This window comes from Orbicella faveolata, unplaced genomic scaffold (assembly GCF_042242905.1).
Source record: "Orbicella faveolata isolate gen_17 unplaced genomic scaffold, um_ofav_v1 contig_13, whole genome shotgun sequence".
In the NCBI taxonomy this organism is placed as follows: Eukaryota; Metazoa; Cnidaria; class Anthozoa; order Scleractinia; family Merulinidae; genus Orbicella; species Orbicella faveolata.
This window is the reverse complement of record NW_028301540.1, coordinates 18,008,448-18,025,553: the sequence shown is the minus strand read 5'-3', so window position 1 is coordinate 18,025,553 and position 17,106 is coordinate 18,008,448. Positions and strand designations below refer to the sequence as shown.

The 17,106-nt window shown below is 40.3% G+C and overlaps 1 protein-coding gene and 2 pseudogenes across 2 annotated transcripts in view; 1 reads left to right on the top strand and 2 right to left on the bottom strand.

Annotated features, from left to right (window-relative positions):
- LOC110052201 (28S rRNA (cytosine-C(5))-methyltransferase-like) overlaps positions 1-17,106 on the top strand; it is a 53,449-nt gene that overhangs the window by 31,967 nt on the left and 4,376 nt on the right. For both annotated transcript variants that reach the window (XM_020758346.2, XM_020758412.2), the window contains exons 13-20: positions 560-649; positions 8,993-9,080; positions 9,797-9,937; positions 12,468-12,557; positions 12,913-12,962; positions 13,655-13,744; positions 14,510-14,632; positions 15,598-15,695. In XM_020758346.2, the coding sequence (XP_020614005.1) occupies positions 560-649; positions 8,993-9,080; positions 9,797-9,937; positions 12,468-12,557; positions 12,913-12,962; positions 13,655-13,744; positions 14,510-14,632; positions 15,598-15,695 (770 nt within the window). The remainder of the gene's footprint in view (positions 1-559; positions 650-8,992; positions 9,081-9,796; positions 9,938-12,467; positions 12,558-12,912; positions 12,963-13,654; positions 13,745-14,509; positions 14,633-15,597; positions 15,696-17,106) is intronic.
- LOC149115427 (uncharacterized) lies at positions 4,189-5,043 on the bottom strand (annotated as a pseudogene).
- Positions 5,451-6,922, bottom strand: LOC149115426 (uncharacterized; annotated as a pseudogene).

The following is a 17,106-nucleotide window of genomic DNA, read 5'->3' as shown; positions in this document are numbered from 1 at the left end:
TTTCAGAATGCGTCCATTGGCCGCATTAATGGTGTGGCCGCATTAGGGGCCATTCATTTTTTATGAGGGAGGGGGGGCTGGTGGGATTTGGGAAGCATATAAAAATTGCATGACCCCCCTCAGCTTACCAATTTTTTTCACATGGCCCCCCTCAAAGTGGTCATTTTTTTCGGATGACCCCCCCCCCCCCAAAAAAAAATCAACCCTCTCTCAAGATTTTATCTTTTTAATATTCTCTATTAACCCATCAAACATTTTCGCTCGCGTGGGATTTGTCTAAACAGGTCACGTGACTGAATATTCCCCAACCAAAACTGGGGAATATCCAAGGATATTCCCCAAGTTTCAAAACCACGCGCGTTACGAAAAATATTTGAAGGATAATAAACACAATAGCTTCCATTTGGCATGAAAATATGCTTGCATATTTGTCCTTGGACATTATCTGTTCCTCAAAGCTCATTGTCTGTTCGCTGTTTGTCTGTTCCACTGTGCTATGATTGTAGACCCCAGTAATGATAAGAGGTTATTATTTGTAATCCTAGTGTTTTTTTTTAAGTTGCTTGAATTCCTGGAAGCAAACGAAGTTCAAAGGCCAGTAACTATTAGAACAAATACATTTAAGACAAGAAGAAGAGATCTTGCTCAGGTCAGTCACATTTAGTTCGTTTTACGGCTTTTAGTTATATCCCTAAAAGGTTGAATATACACCTTACTGAAGAAACGTCAACAAAGAGTTATAAACCATACAAGATATGATTCAGTGGTTTTCTGGGAAACTTGAGAACTAATACTAATTTGGAATCTTACACACCGCGTAAAGCAGATTGTGAGGTCATGCTTAAACTCTGAAGACTAACATTTACAGGCTCTATGGCTGCATTACTACCGTGGTTATGATATTGAAGAAAATGCAGGTTTGCTTGCAATGTCTGAGTAAAATGAGAATTATACTAGGGCCGCGAAGCGGCCTGAAGTTATAATTCAAATTATATGAACAGATGAAGTGAGAAATATATGAGACAACAAATGGTAGGAATTTTCCGGTTAGTGCTTCAAACCACTTTTTAACGCCAACAGAAGGGTGACCCCCTCCCCCCCCCTAAAGAAACAATAAAAGGGGCCTGGGTATACCTGCAAGGCCCTGGGACCCAGATCTCGTGGTCCCATGATGCTTTGGTGGCTTTTTGACGCCATGGAATAGACAGGCAAAAGAGAGACGCCATAGAAGGGAGGGAAGAAGGGTGGGAAGCTCATATATGTCTCACGTCATCTGTTCATATAATTTGAATTATAACTTCAGGCCGCTTTGCGCCCCTAGTATGATTCTCATTCTCTTTCACAGACTCCGTTCGAAATATATGAGACAACAAATGGTCATTTTTAACGCTGCTACTAAAAGCAATAAAACAGCCGTGGTTCCACATAACATAACGTTTAGATTGTATATATGTCTGAATTTATGAAAACCGTGTTAAAGACTTTGCACCAAAATAGCGGGCATGTTTTCAGTGAAAAAACGGTTAGAAAATGTACATAAATATGGCCATGTCGCACCGAGAGTGCTATCTACCTCGTGTACTCTTAATAGAGTCCATACCATGCCTATACAAGCCTTTAAAGTCGCTGCAAATGAGTCGAACGAGCCAAACAAAACTAAATTAGAGCTTAAATTGATCATTTGGTTCGCCGCGGCACTAATTTAGACAGGCTTAACCTCTGCGATTTCACCTAAATGACCTCACTATGTCTTTACTGTAGGTTAAACTAGCCAGTCACGCTAACAAGAGCATGGTAAGCAGTGGAATCGGTTATTTACCTCTATATTTCAGCCAAAACGTAGCCGTTACCTGACATTTCATTTCAATATCTGACCGGATTCGCAAAAAACATAGCCATAGAATTTGACTTGTCACTGATAATCTAACTTGTTACAATTCTGTCCTAGAGCTAGCTTTCCACGAGGCTTATCGTAGCTCAAATAGCAGCAAATAACTCTCCTGTATGCCTTTTGAGGCCAGGAAGACTAAATTCACCGTCTTTTCATTGAATCATGAATTGTACAATTTAATTAAGAGTGCTTTTAACATGAAATTGGAGTCTAAATCAACACGAACGTACAGATATCAAAACCGCGGCGTCGGCGGAGAGCTAATCTATCGCTTTCTAAAGGCCTGCATCGTCCTAAATGGACTGAACAAGAGCTTCCTACATCGAGAATCGATTGAACTTCAGACAAACTAGGCCGTAGTTAGCAGTAAGCGAACACTCAACATGTTGTCGTCACGTCAATTATCGCCCGGAAGCCACGCAAATAAATTTCTTCCGCGCTAGCGAATCACAGACAGTTCTGATACTTAGCTAAGCCGAGAACGCCTAAAATTGATAAAACAAGGAAATTCTACTCACGATCAGCGCTTGAACTCATGTTCTTCTCTCTCCTCGTGGCCATGTTTTGCTGGCAAATAGCAATGTCCCGGATGTACTTCAATTTTGTCGAGCGCGGAATGGCACATCCAGATTTCAACAGATTTTTTTTCTAACTCTTTAGCTACATCAAAGTTCAAAGCAAATGACGCCAACAGCAGCTAGAAATGTCTAGTCCATCGCACGTCTAAACCCTAAATTGATGTGGCTAAAGAGTTTTGCTGTCTAAAGCAAGTACAACATTATCGCCACAGGGCAAACGGCCTTCTGTTACGGGACTAAATGTGACCCGTACAGTTTACACATCTCCTCAGGCCCGCCTCACGTATGATAATGGACGACGCTTACTAGCAAATCGTTAGACTTGGGCCTTCATTGGACTTAGTGATGTCCTCGGGCAGACTTCCTTTAGACAGTAAATACAGAACGCTAATCGGTCGCCCCTTGTCAGAGTCACCGCGCGAACTGAATTCAGACGAGTGTAGCCTGGGCTAAACTTAACGCAAATTGAAAAACGGGGGGGGGGGGGGGGCGGGGGGTCGCTAAATAATGAAAAAAATACCTAAATAAATGAAACATGCGGCAAGGAGTTTCTACATTTCATGCTAGGTAAGATTTACAAGCTGCTGTCATAGCGAAAGCAGAAAAAAAAAACAAAAAACAAAGAACTGAAAAAAAAAAAAAAAATCCAAAAACACCTGATTCAGTCTTTAACACCGTTTCCATAAATCCAGACATATATATATTATATATATAAATCAAAACTCAACGGGAGAATAGCTGAGTTTACAAGTACATCTACTTTGAGGATAAGACCCCAGTAGCAAAGTCTGAAGTAAACAAGGGTTCATAGTAAAATGTTCTGAAAATTGAAGTAGAAGACCAGTTGGCCATTGACATGATAGTCGACAGCGGGACAAATGCATTGGCAGCTGCTGTCGTAGATGCACCACGCACAGAGTGAGCTTTAAAAATTTGACTGACTATTCCTGTTGCACTCATGAAGGTTCGTAGCTAACGCCCCAATGTTGTAGAAGTGACCGGTTTGTGGGGGCGTTTAAATGAAATAAACAACTCATTGGGTCGAATGTTCCTGGACGATTTTTGATATTGTCTAAAACAATCTACGGGACAGAGCTTCTTGCTTTGGTCAAAGTGGACAAAAAAAAAAAATGCTTCCGCTGGTTTATCTGCGCTGCCAGTTTTTCTAGGAATGGTGAGTTTGAAAGACACCCCTTCTGGAAGGACGCTGCAATGTCTGAGAACCAGGGAAGCCAAGGCGTAAAGCCGTTCTGGACAGGAACAGGGTGACTAACTCCACTGACATAGCTTTAACTGATAGGGTGCTGTTTTTCCCCAAAGAAATCATGTATTTAAATTATAACATCAACGTTCCAGGTATGGGAATACCTGGGCTTTGGAGGACGTTTATTGAGAGCTCCTTTAAGGAACCTAGTAACGTAAGGATGCTGACCCGCTGAAAAAAACGTCTATCTCTGGATGAGTTGACGAAATAGCAGAACGAAGGGCGTTAAGTGATCGGTATGCTAAGCCTTCGTTAAAGAGTTCTGTTAAGTAAATTACAATGTCACTTGTAGATGACAAAAGAGGATCAATTTGCCGTCCAGTGATATGACGTGGTGGAGGTACGAGTAGCTGCGAGGAGTAGATAGGCAACGTTTGATGGAATGCCCTCAGCTTGGAAACGTTGGTAGAGATGTGAAACACGGCCAAGTGAAGGCGAGGATACATTGGATGAACTCAATTCAGGTCGGTCGCGTCCGTTAAGAGGGCTGGACCGTTCGGTAGCAACACTGGCTGAGATATTAGTCTCAGTGGAACCGGCCACCAGGGCTGGGCTTGCCAAACTGGAGCAACGAGAATTAGATCCGTTTGGTCAGTTGTTACCTTCTTCAGGATTTTGGATATCAGATTGAACGGGGGGGATGCATAGCCCCATAGAGGAGCCCAGTTTGTCGTAAAGGTGTCTGTGTGGATGGCTCCCAGGTTGGGTCTCCAACTGATTTAATCTGCAAGTTGGTTAGTTAGATGACTCGCAAGCAGATCTGTCTGACAATTCAGCAGAATAGGCTGAATAATTATTGGGACCAACTTCCACTCGCTCATGTCCTTGAATTTTCTGGACTCCTTGTCCGCTGAGACGTTGTCTCTTCCTGGGATGTGAAAAGTTATCACAAGGATGTCTCTTTCCTGACACCAATCCCACATCTCTAAGGCCACAGTCATAAGCTGTGGGATCCTGTACCTGCTTTGTCGTTGATGTAAGCGGTGGCGGTCGTGTTGTCTAGCTGGAGAGATACAGTTACGTGAGACTTACCTTTGAGAAAGGTTCTTCAGTAAAGCCAAAAAAGGACGCCTTTAGCTCTAGATAATTGATGTTTGGAGAGACTCTTTTTGTGACCATCTGCCATTGGTCTGAAGGGATTGATGAACTGCACCCCAGCCATTCTTGGATGCGTCAGTTGTGATCATATCCGGCGGAGGAAGGTGCACGGGACTGCCGTTTGCATTGAGGGTGTGTTTCAACCACCATGCAAGTTCTACTCTGGCACTCGATGACAGGGCAATCAAAGTGTCGTAAGACTCCTGGTTCATTTGAAGACCCTTTCTCAGATCTGACTTCAAGTGACGAAAGTGTAGTGGAGCTCGCCAAATGGCTGGTTTCGAGGACACTAACAGGCCTATTAAACTTGCTAGGTTTTGCAATTTGATACTTTTAGAAACGAGCAGACTGCGACAACAGTGAAGAATTTTGGCCTTTTCTGCCGGGAGTGATATCATCATGCACATTGGGTCAATTTGGAAACCCAGGAAGGTTATCCCTTGTGTTGGAATCAGTAATGATTTCTTGAGGTTTATTTTAAAACCTAGGGACTGAAAGAGAGTCCCTACCAGCTGAGTATTTTTCACAGCTTCCTCCATTGTTGCAGCCAAAAGAAGAAAGTCGTCCAGGTAAATAAGGACTGGAGTGGCCTTCCTCCTCAGGAATGCGGCAACAGGTTTTAGAACTTTCGTGAAAATTCTGGGGGCTGAACACAGGCCGAATGGAAGAGCTTTGAACTGGTGACATGTTCCCTACCAAAAGAAGTGAGGGAACTTCGGGAATACTCATGAACAGGCACAGAAAAATAAGCATCTTTTAAAAATATATTTGTCATAAAATCTCTGGTAAAAGCAACGTTATTAAGCAACTGAGGTTTTCCATGTGGAAATGCTCGTTTACAATGGACTTGTTCAAAGAACGTATGTCTATCAACAGACGCAAAGATCCTCCCTTTTTGAATACAAGAAACAGGGAGCTTTAAAAAACCGTGTCTGGCATGAGGGGTCTTATGTAGGGCCCTTTTTGCAATAACTCGTTCACTTCCTGGGGTATTAGTGCCTCCTGACCCAATGTTTGGATAAATTCTGGAGACTTTTGAAAAGGAGTTTTGAGGAAACTTATCTTGTAACCTGAAACAAATGAGAGAATCTGTGGGTCCGATGTATGGGTTCTCCAAGACACTGCACTCTGAGAGTCTGGCTGACGTCCCTTCTGGGGAGGGGGACGAAAAAGCCCGTTTTTTTGAACGAGGCCCTTGGTAAGTTGACTGAGATTTAGAAGGGTTTGAATACCCAGTGGATTGATACTTGTTAAAGGTGTCTCCTCGATGTCTGCTTTGAGACTGGGAACTATTACTACGTCTAGAGAAGGATTTCCCTGTAGTCTGTGCTAAATTTTTCGTGAGACCCCTTAACAACTTAGCCTGTTTTAAGGCCTAGGAGGGGAAATCATCCTCAAATAGCCATGATTTTGCATTAGGCAGAGGTGGTTCCGCAAGGTTTGTCCTTGAACGGTTTATGGCTGCGAGGACTCTCTGTCGTCTCAGGATAGACAGCTGAGCATTGGCTGAGCCTAAAAGGCAAAGAGCTTGTTCAAAAGCTACTTTAATTTCTTCATAAGATGGAACTGAATCATTTTAAATATAATCATGAAGGCCACAAAGTGGGCCTGTGGCAATTAAGAAAGCACACTGAACATGAAACATTTCCTTATCCCTTTCTTATACAAACTTTTTCATTTTAAATTGTTGATCGAGTTTTGGAGCAGAGAGTGCATCCACTTCAGGAGTTTCCCAGTCATCCAAAATAACAAGAGATTGCTGGTAAGATAAAAGATATTTTCTCCGAAAATTTGTATCCAGAAACTTGGAGAAAGAAGCTGATGGTTTCCAGGAGGTAGACTTGGCAACTGGGTCGAACAGCCCATGATCATCACTAGATTTCGTTGAGTTTTCAGCTTCGTCAGATGTCTTACTAGACTCTGTTGGTGCCTTAGTAGGCGCTACGGGTGCCTGAATAGGCTCTACGGGTGCCCCAACGGGCGACGTAGCAGTCTTAAAAGACGCTTCGGTCGCCAAACATTCGCTAATCTCCAAGCCTGACGTTTCATCAGCCATAATCGACAAAGCATCATCATCAGTATCTGTAATAGTTTCTGGCTGATTTGCTCGCGACTCAAACAAGTCTATTCAGTTGAAAAGACGTTCAATCGACTGAAGAATCTTCTGAAGGGAATCGTTTTCGTCCTTGCGCCATTTCGGCGGGAACCCTTCAAGGTGTACGTCAGGCGACGAAACAGAGTTTTGGTGGGAAGATGGCGACCGAGAGCGAGACCTTTTACGCGACTCGTGTCTTCTATGGGACATGTTCAGCGGTTTTAAATATCTTGAAAAGCAACAAATATCACCTAAAAGAAACCTACTGTGTAAAAACACAGAGGTAGAGCCTAAAAAAGGTTAGAATTTGTAAAAAAGTAGGGCAAAAGCAAAATACTTACCGAATGGTTTGAAGCACTAGGAAAAAAGCCACCGAAGCATCATGGCACCACGAGATCTGGGTCCCAGGGCCTTGCGGATATACCCAGGCCCCTTTTATTGTTTCTTTGGGGGGGGGGGGGGGGGGGGGCTTCTGTTGGCATTAAAAAGTGGTTTGAAGCACTAACCGGGAATTTCCTACCATTTGTTGTCTCATATATTTCAAAGGGAGTCTGTGAAATATAATACGTAAGCACGTCAAATGATGGCTATGACAACCAGAGTTGCTTTTCACTGAATGAACAGTCAGTTGCAGGCTGGGTCTGTTCTTTATGGTTTGTCTTTAGTAGCTGTTGTATACTCGAGCATATCTCAATGCTTTTAGCATTCAAATTTTCTTTGGTTTTCTAACTTAGCTACCTTAAGGAAGGTTTTGGCAGTTTCCATGGTTCTCTAAATCACCACTTCAGGCAGCTGACCTGTGATTATGCAACGAGGAAACAATCTTGAACATTAATGATCATGCAAATGCTTTCTCAGTCTTCCCATAATTCTATAAAGTCCTATTGCTTCTGTTTTCTACGTTTCTTCAGACGATGTATTTTCAATCAGGTGTATAAACCAGGCTGCAATACATTAGGTTGTCCTTTTCAGTAACTTGTTACAAGAGGGTATTTCAACAGGTACTTTGGGAGGGTAGAACCCTACGGAACACATACAGCTGTAGTTGTTACTGTGCTTTTTAATAACACACAAACTCTGTTTAATCAACGTTTTTGTGTTTCACTGCCATCAATCATAGCAGCCCTCTCATTAACAGAAGTTTACTTCAGTGGGTTGAAAAAACCACTTCTGTGGGTTGTGATTGGTAGATTTCCAACCATTTTGTTTGTTTCTTTTCTTTAACGTTCTTTGGTTGTTATCGTAATTGCTTGACACCAGCAAAAAACAGGGTCTTTAGTTAGGATTTAACCTTTAGTTTAATATTTAGGATGTTAACTTCAGAGTTTGCATTTTATTGAATGATGCAGTCATTTTGATGTGTACATGACCATTCAATTTTTTTTTCGAGAAAATTGCGCAGATTATGCCAGCCAGTAGCACAGATCATGGTAAAATAAGTGGATCTAATTTGACAGTAGTGAATGTTATAAATGAATGACGGGGGAATTAATTCAGTTTAAAGTAAGGCCAGAGTGGTGAAGACTTGTCTTTTAAGCACTGAGAACTGAACTGATTCAGGATAGTTAATTATTTAACAGGATGTGCCATTTTTTTGGCTTTGGAGATGCCAAAAACTGAACTGAAAAAGCTTGTGTAGGTTCATGTAATTATAGTTGTGCAAACATGATGACCCAGGTTACCATGACCCTTTACATAGTTACCTAAAACTCATTGCATGTATATTTTTCTGCAATGTTGCCAGTACTTATCCAAATTAGCTTTACATCGTTCTAAAAATGCTGAATGCTAAGTTCCTTCATTTTCAAAGCTCCTCAGTCATAAGACGTTTTTGGCGTTTCCTTTCGGCAGGGGTTTCAATAATGTTTTCAGCAGGAAGGTAACTGGTTTTCACAGGCGGATGAAACATTTTGAACTGAACTTCTTTATATAAGAGAAACGTTCCCCTAGATGGTTAAACCAGGTGGCTGGCCCTTAATGAAACCCCTGCTTTCAGTTTCTGGTATGTGAAGTATAAGTAAATGTACCCAACGTACAGATTGTTTTCCTTTTCAATATTGTTGCAGGCCCTTATTAACCGTGGAGTAAATTTAGATCCTATTGGTAAATGGTCAAAAGTTGGACTGGTTGTCTATGACTCATCTGTTCCAATTGGTAAGTAATGAGAGTACAATACTAACCAGAAGTGGGATTTGTCGTGGACAGTGCACTGTATGTTGTGTTGAGCAGTCCAGGGTAGTATGCAAGCTTCGATGCAGAGGAGTGTTTTGCTTGGATGATTAGGTTGTGTTTGTTGGCATTTCCAACACACTGAAACGTGCCTGTCTGTAAATATCAAACACATCTTGCAACAGTGGAAAGTACGCTATGCCACGTCAGTAACGTTATTGGGGGAGTGAGCAACGGAGGGAAAAAGTGCTTGATCATGATAGTACTACCATGCACTCACTTGTTACAACTCTTAAATCAACAAAATAAAACTGTTATTTACTTAAGTGTGTTCATCCTTTTGAAGTCTGGTAAAATTTATCAAATTGGTCAGGCAGGTTGGGTCATCAGATGCATTGGAGGGGGTACAAGTCATTAAAATATACAAACAGAAACAGTATCAGTAGCCCTAACTGATGGGATACATGTATCTTTTGTGTTATTACGGCATACGCAACCAAAAAGTGTCAGCTCTCTGTTTTATCTGTTTGACGAGGAACATACTGGGCCATCGATGCTTAATTTAAAGGATTTACTCAAAGGTGCCAAGTTATTAGCATGAACAAATTTGCATATTAAGTATATGTATGCACCTAACCTACTTACCTATTTACCTACGTAACTTATATAACAACTGATGTGGATACTTATTTACTCACCAGGAGCCACCCCAGAATACCTTGCAGGGCACTACATGTTGCAAGGGGCTTCTTCCATGCTCCCGGTCATGGCTTTGGCTCCACAGGAAAATGAGCGTATTTTGGACATGTGTGCAGCCCCAGGTGGAAAAACAACATACATAGGTAAAATAATTCTAAATGACCATATCACAGATAATTACTGCTAGCCGTTGGTGTCACTCATTAACATAAGCCATTCACGAGTGAAATGCATGTATATTGCAATAGTCAAATAATAATATTTCCAGCATAACTGATTGATGAATTTGTGAATCAAACAGTGCTTTTTGAAAAATACTTTGAGAGCATTAAGAAGACTATACAGATCAACTGAAGTGCTCTCATAAATTTTGTGCTGCATCGACTTTGTCATGTTCATGTTCTTCTGATTGCAGTATTCCAAAGGAGTGTGGTAGACAGATTCCTTATGTACATGCTGTTTGTTTGTTCTTTTTTTACCTCCACGGATTGTTTCATTCATTCCATGGTTTAACCATTGTTCACATATGTCATCCCCACCATCAAGTAGCCTTCATTTTTTTTCAGGCTTACGAAAGTAATCGTTTAAATTGCTTGCAAATTTTACCCTTCGTTCAGTTCAACTATAATTTACCTATGTATCTTTCACATATCCAGTAATGAGTATGTTATATGAGACTTAAATTATTTGAAAAATTTAAAAGTTAAGCTCACTTACGTTTTACGGATATCATGTTAGTTTGATTAAGACAAAAACCATAGGGTACACTTGGTTTGTCAAGAACATTTTACACACTCTTAGGATTTACAATACAAGACAGGACATGTCACTTTATATTCAGTTTTGTTGTCGATTGTTTCTTGGTCATGTTGAGACTATAATCGAATGTTAAAACTGAACAAACACATGAAAAACTGGCTGGAGAAAATATTTTTGACCACCCCTTTCATATGTGTTCAATGTAAAATTTCAAAAGAAAATAAGAAATAGAAAACTGTTAAGGAAGAAGAATGCAAAAAAAGTGTCATTTTATGAAAAATTCAGAAGGTGACACTTTTTTTTTTTTTACATATTTCCACGTTATCAGTTTTATTTGTAATTTCTTTTGAACTTTTATATCCATTTTAAGAGTCACACATCTACCGGGAGAACAATTTATTTCTTATTGTTCATTCTAAACATTTATACGTGTATAATATGAACATGTTGTTTGAAATATTATGAATTCTTGTTCAAATGTTGTTTTGTATGGTTTCTTAAAAACCAACTGCTGCATACGATTGTTTGTTTGTTCAATTTTCGAGTTGGCTTAAAGAGCCTTCGATTATTTATGTCATTCTGGAGGTTTCTGACCAAATGTTCTCACTATTGTATCAATCTGAACTGTCAACTGCCTCTACTTAACGTACTTAATGTGTTAAATTTATATGAAAATTTGTTGATGGCCCCTAACATTCACCAGGTAGTGTTATCCATATAAACAAATAACACAGCATTAAATTCACATATGCATAACAGTCTTTCTATGCCTAATAATGGAAACGTTTATTAGTGAAAACATTTGGGATAAGGCATAGAGTGAACTTAAGAAAAGCAAGGGGAAATGGTCAAACTTGTTGAACCTTCAGATTAGACTCGGGAGAAGGATGAGATTTGCATGAGCAAGAGACATCAAGGATCCTTTTCATGGGATATTTATGAGGCGATTGCTTTAATAGCATGCGTTTATCTGCTGTGGCAAGTGGCTATAATGTGGTTGAACAAAAGAACTTACTTGTGATATCTTTGATATTTCCTCCAGAGAGGAATATAATGTTGCTGTGTAGGCACTGACAAACTAGTGTTTGTAGATACATGTATACACATACAGCTGAAGAAAACATCAGTGCCAGAATAAACGACTAGTGAAATTAGGTCTTAAGCCAAAAGGCTTGAAAACCTGACTTGCAAGAAATTTACTTTACTTGGAATGGTTTCTCTTTTTAATATAACACTGGTGGCGGCCATAGATTTCGCACGTGAGCACGAAGCAGTGAGGGCAATAAAGTTAAAGGGTTTTTTCGTGGAGTTGCATGAGTGCATGCTCTCCCCATTTTAAATTAGCCAGTCAAACCCGTATTAAGCGGCCACCCTCGGGAAAATGGGGGTTCGTCCGGAATTAGCACCAAACTTAGTTAAAATGTCAATTTAGTCAATTACAAACAAGCCTGGGGGCTTGTGACTACTTCATCAGGTTATCTATCGACCAAAGTGTGGCCGTGGCCGCTTTATAGAGGTGGTCGGTTTACAGGGGTTTTATCTACAGTATTTTACTGACAATAATTTCGGGACTTTGATATCTGGCCGCTTAGTAGGTGGCTGCTTAATAGGGTTTGGACTGAAGCATGCAACAGTTAGACCAGGCTGCTACAAGCAAAAAATCCAAAAAAGCTTTGTTAAAAAGAAAATTTAAACGTGATGTCTTGGGAGTTAGGCGTAAAAGCAATTATCCCACTTCTTGAGCTTATTTGAACTTGGGAGTGAAGTCTTGAAGAAGAAATATGCTCAGATCTTACTGAGAGCATCATGTAAATAAATAAAGGAGAATATATGTGAAGATAATGCTTTTGTTTGTGTAAAGCACATTGAGAATGCTTTCTTGATTAAAAGATTTGAATGATACATTCCTTGCAGCTTCACTCCTAAAGAACACTGGACTTGTGGTTGCAAACGATGCTAAAAAGGACAGAACAAAAGCCTTGGTAGCTAATATTCACAGATTAGGTGGGTTTTGTGTCAGTGTATTAATAATTTACATTGGTACAATATGCAATGCCTTTGTCTACTTCACTTGTATGGCCATGGAGATGGAGGGAGTGAAAATTCGCAGAGATTTTAAATGCATAACAAGTTACATTGGCTGATTATGCTGTGCGGTTGGGGGTTAACTTGCATAAATTCCATACGTTGTGTGAGATTTTATCACACAAAAAGCTCCACACTTGCACAACATGTCCAACATGTCTGATGTACCAGTCAATCATGTGTGGCATTTATTGCCACTTGTTGTTAACTAGTTTTCTTACCATTTTTTGTGCGAACAAATTTATCATATCTTATCATTTATTTCTTTCTGCAGGAATAAGTAACACTCTGGTGTGTAATTATGATGGCAGAGCATTTCCAAAGGTGCAATTTTTAATTGTAGATTTGTAAATATTTAGTGGATCTTGTTATTGTAATTTCGGAGGGCCACGTGTTTGTTAGTTTTTATTTGCTATTGAGTGCCACCCTCGTTAAATAAAGTCTCTACTACCACTGAAACTTCTGTTAAACTTCTTTTGAATGCGTTTGCCATCTGGGCAGGTGTCGTTTAGTATGCACTGACCTAAATTAGATGTTACACATGCCATTCTTCGAATAAACCAAACCCTGAGGAGAATTTATCTCCAGTATTGAACTTACTACAAATGTTATGCATTTAAGTCCACGATCTTTCGGCACTTTGTTGCGAAATTGACACTTTTTGACTTCTATGTAGTGCTTATTATCTTCAGACTTAAAAAAAAAGATACCGTTGCTATGGTTACATAAAAAGTCGCGAAATGGTTTGGTATTTCGTTGGTGTTTATATAATAAATAGAACATTATTTGGGTGCTCGCAGATACGAAATTGCTCGTGTCGTGTAGAAGTGTCATGTCTCCGGGCGTCCATGTAATATCTTCCTTGTAGGTTTATCAGTGTGGTTTTGGTATGTTGTATTATTTGTAGTCTGCTAAGTTTGTAGCCTTCCCCCCACTCCACCACCACCCCCAACCCACCCCATGAATTTATTTGTTGTCCATTCCTTATGGTTAAAGATCTGACATTTTGATGGCAGGTGATGGCAGGGTTTGATCGTGTTCTTCTTGATGCTCCGTGCAGTGGAACAGGAGTTATATCAAAGGACCAGTCGGTCAAAATCAACAAGGTATTAGAGACTGTAATGTGACATGTTCATGGCCCTGGTTTTGTTTGGCTGCCTGCTTGTCTTTCTGGTTTTGTAACAGGTCAATTGGCAGGTTATTGGGTGATTAATACGTCAGTCATAGAGCATATCATACATTGAATTAAAGTGCCCATGAACAACTCAACAGAAAAAGAACCTTCTGTTTGCCTAACTGAGTCATTTCTTTTAGACAATGGGACAAGCATTACTGTCAAACAGTGGTGTTGTGTCACCAATCAAGGGTCCACATTTGATCCCTTGCAGCTTCTTAGGAAAGGGTAAAAGAATTCGCAACTTATTGGAGTTTAAAATGGAATAATCCTTCAGAATACTTGACCACCCAACAAGAGGCCAGGCCATTTAGGTCTTACTCGCGACGACTACCTTTTTGCATTGTTTAGGACTTGTCCATTGTTGTCAAATTTTGTTTGGTTATGAGGATAATTGTTCACCTGCCATTAAGTCTAAATTCAATAACTTCTGTAATAATATACAAGCAGCAATTTCTGCTCTCTGATTGGCTAAGAACACATCAATTTATCCAAACGTGTGCATAAAGCATAAAGCATCATAAACCTAAAATGCATGGATTAATTTTACTTTTTGACAGATCAGAGGTTTGCCAATTTCTTATTTCTGAAATGTCTGATATGTTGACGTGTTATTGTATCTCGAACAGCCATTTTTTTGTACGAAGTGAGAAAACGTAGTTGCAGTGAGTTAAGATAGCATTTTGTCTTTTTACAGACAGAAAAGGATATTCAGCGATGCTCCCATATTCAAAAAGAACTCCTTTTGTCTGCTATTGATGCTGCAGATGCCAGATCATCCACTGGTGGATACATTGTATATTCCACCTGCTCTGTTTTGGTATGTATTCCCAGCATTTGTGTACCTTAGTAACAGACATCCTTAATTACCGCATTTCTTATTCTCCACTGACAAAGGTCTTTGATCACCTTGGAAAACCTTTGTATAGGTATAATGGATTTTCATTGAAATTATGGAAGGTAGAAGGAGATGTTTACTACTTTAAAGGGACACAGTCAGCTGATGCACATGCGCATTACATACCATTTCATAGCTAATTTGCATATCACAGAGATGCGATCCATACTGTTTTCAACCAAATGTGATATAATAATATTATAGGATGTGTAAAAGCACACTCAAAAACAAGTTTTTTGGTAAAACAATTGAAAATCAGGCAAAACACTGCGAAGATTTAAGCGGATTTCTAGATTTACTCAACGTGTATCTTTGATTTTAGGTTGAGGTGATCTCTGTTCAAAGTGAGAAAACTAGTGTCCAGGTCAGCGTGGTCCCAAAGCTGACTGTGTCCATTTAAAAATTAACGATAAATTGGCCTGCTCTCTGCCAATCACAATAAAGAAATTTTCTCAGTTGTATAGTAAAACATATTAAAAACTCCAACAAAGGTCATTTCACAGTATGGATCGCATCTCTGTGATATGCAAATTAGCTATGAAATGGTATCTGATGCGCATGTGCACCAGCTGACTGTGTCTCTTTAAGCAGTATATTAGAAAAAATGCCTTTGCGTGGTCAGTCAGTCAGTCTGTCAGTTAGTCTTTGAGACGAACGCATCTTTCAAGTTCTGACTGGTGTATGGCTGGTTCGATCAGTCAGTCAATCAATCGGTCGGTCAGTCGGTCAATCAATCGGTCAGTTGATTGGTCAGTCAGTTGGTCAGCTGTTTGGTCGGTGGTTTGGTTGGTTGGTCAGTGGGTCAGTGGGTCGGTCAGTCAGGCGGTTGTGTGGTTGGTCAATACTAATCAACTCTAACTTGTTTTACCATGGACTGTGTATTATAGGTGGACGAAAATGAGTGTGTAATAGACTATGCCCTCAGCAAAAGACACGTAAAATTAGTGTCAACCGGACTTGACTTTGGCCAAGAAGGATTCTCCAAGTAAGATTAATGTTTCATTACCAATAATTGTTAAAAAATGCCCCATTATTGACCTAGCGCAATAATGGGTTTTATGTCAGGGCGGGGCCTTGTCTTATCTTATTTTGGAGGACAGGCGGTAGAGGTTGAGTCGAGATTAAAAATTTTCTGATTACTCACCACACATCCAGCAGGATATAAATTGGTGATCTCGGTTTTCTCTCGCCCCTTTTTCTGCCAATGCCGATGGGGTTAGCAGCTTGTAACCGAACGAATTCATTTCATCGGCCCTCCTCCGGCCCCTGATCTCCTCCTCTGCCCTTAGTGCTCCCATTTTTCTCTGGCATTTTTGCTATTTTTCGCCCCAACTTAATTCGCTGAATCAAGTAACTAACATTTTTTCGATAAGCATTGTGCATCTATTTTTATATGTAATTGGTTAGAAATAAACGCCACTTGAGTGGCCAAATTTATTCCAGCACAGTCTCTGTAATTCAATGAATCCTACCCGCGCGCACGAACGCAATTATAGTAAGATAGCGTTAACGGCTTTTTGAGGCACCGCTCTTGGCATAAATATATTTTATTTCCCCTAAGCTTATGAATATTACCCTGCAGGCAGGCTCACTAATCAGAGCCTTCTCGCAGGCTAAGTGATTAAGCAATTGGTGTCGTTTTAGACCTTTAAAAAACATTTGATACCGTTGACCACAACCTTCTTTTCGATAATCTGGAACATAGAATTTGCAGATTAGTGATAGACTTGGTGCAAGCTAGTCAGGCTTATTCATATGCGTACACACTGCTGCAAGCGACTACTATGAAAGATTATCAAGGGCTAAGTGTTGCTCTGCGTATCAAACTTTTTCTTTTATCGGATGGTCGCTGTAAACCATGTAACTCAGCTCAAGAGCCTTGCTTTTGCATTTTTGTTAAAGTGCAACTAACCCCCCCCCCCCAATTTTTTTTTTCGCTTCTGTAAATCTCCTTGTTTTTCTTTTCACCACTGCGAAAAAATTATCTTTGCAGCTGTTTTCGTTAATTTTCTTTGAATTTTCAAAAGTCGTGAGGTTGGCCTTTTCGAGGCCACGACCGAGCAATAGCGAAAAATGGGGCAAGTTGGCCTGTGACGTCATCGAAGGACTAACAATGTTTTCCTTCTGAGAAGAACATATGTGAACATGCGATAACGTGATTCAAAATCGTTGCAGAATGCGACGAAGATGTGTTGTTGGAGGGAGTAGCAGTACAGCAAGCGTAGGAGAGAGCTATCCTCTTCCTTCAATACCTTTATCTCGATGGCACTCTTCCAGAAGCGAGAAAAAGACGAAAGAAGTGTGCTGACTTGTGCGAAGTCAGACCGAAAGAGGGAGCCATCGAGCAGTTCTTCGATCTCGGGTTCGCCGCTGCTGTAAAAACCTAGAGATTTTCA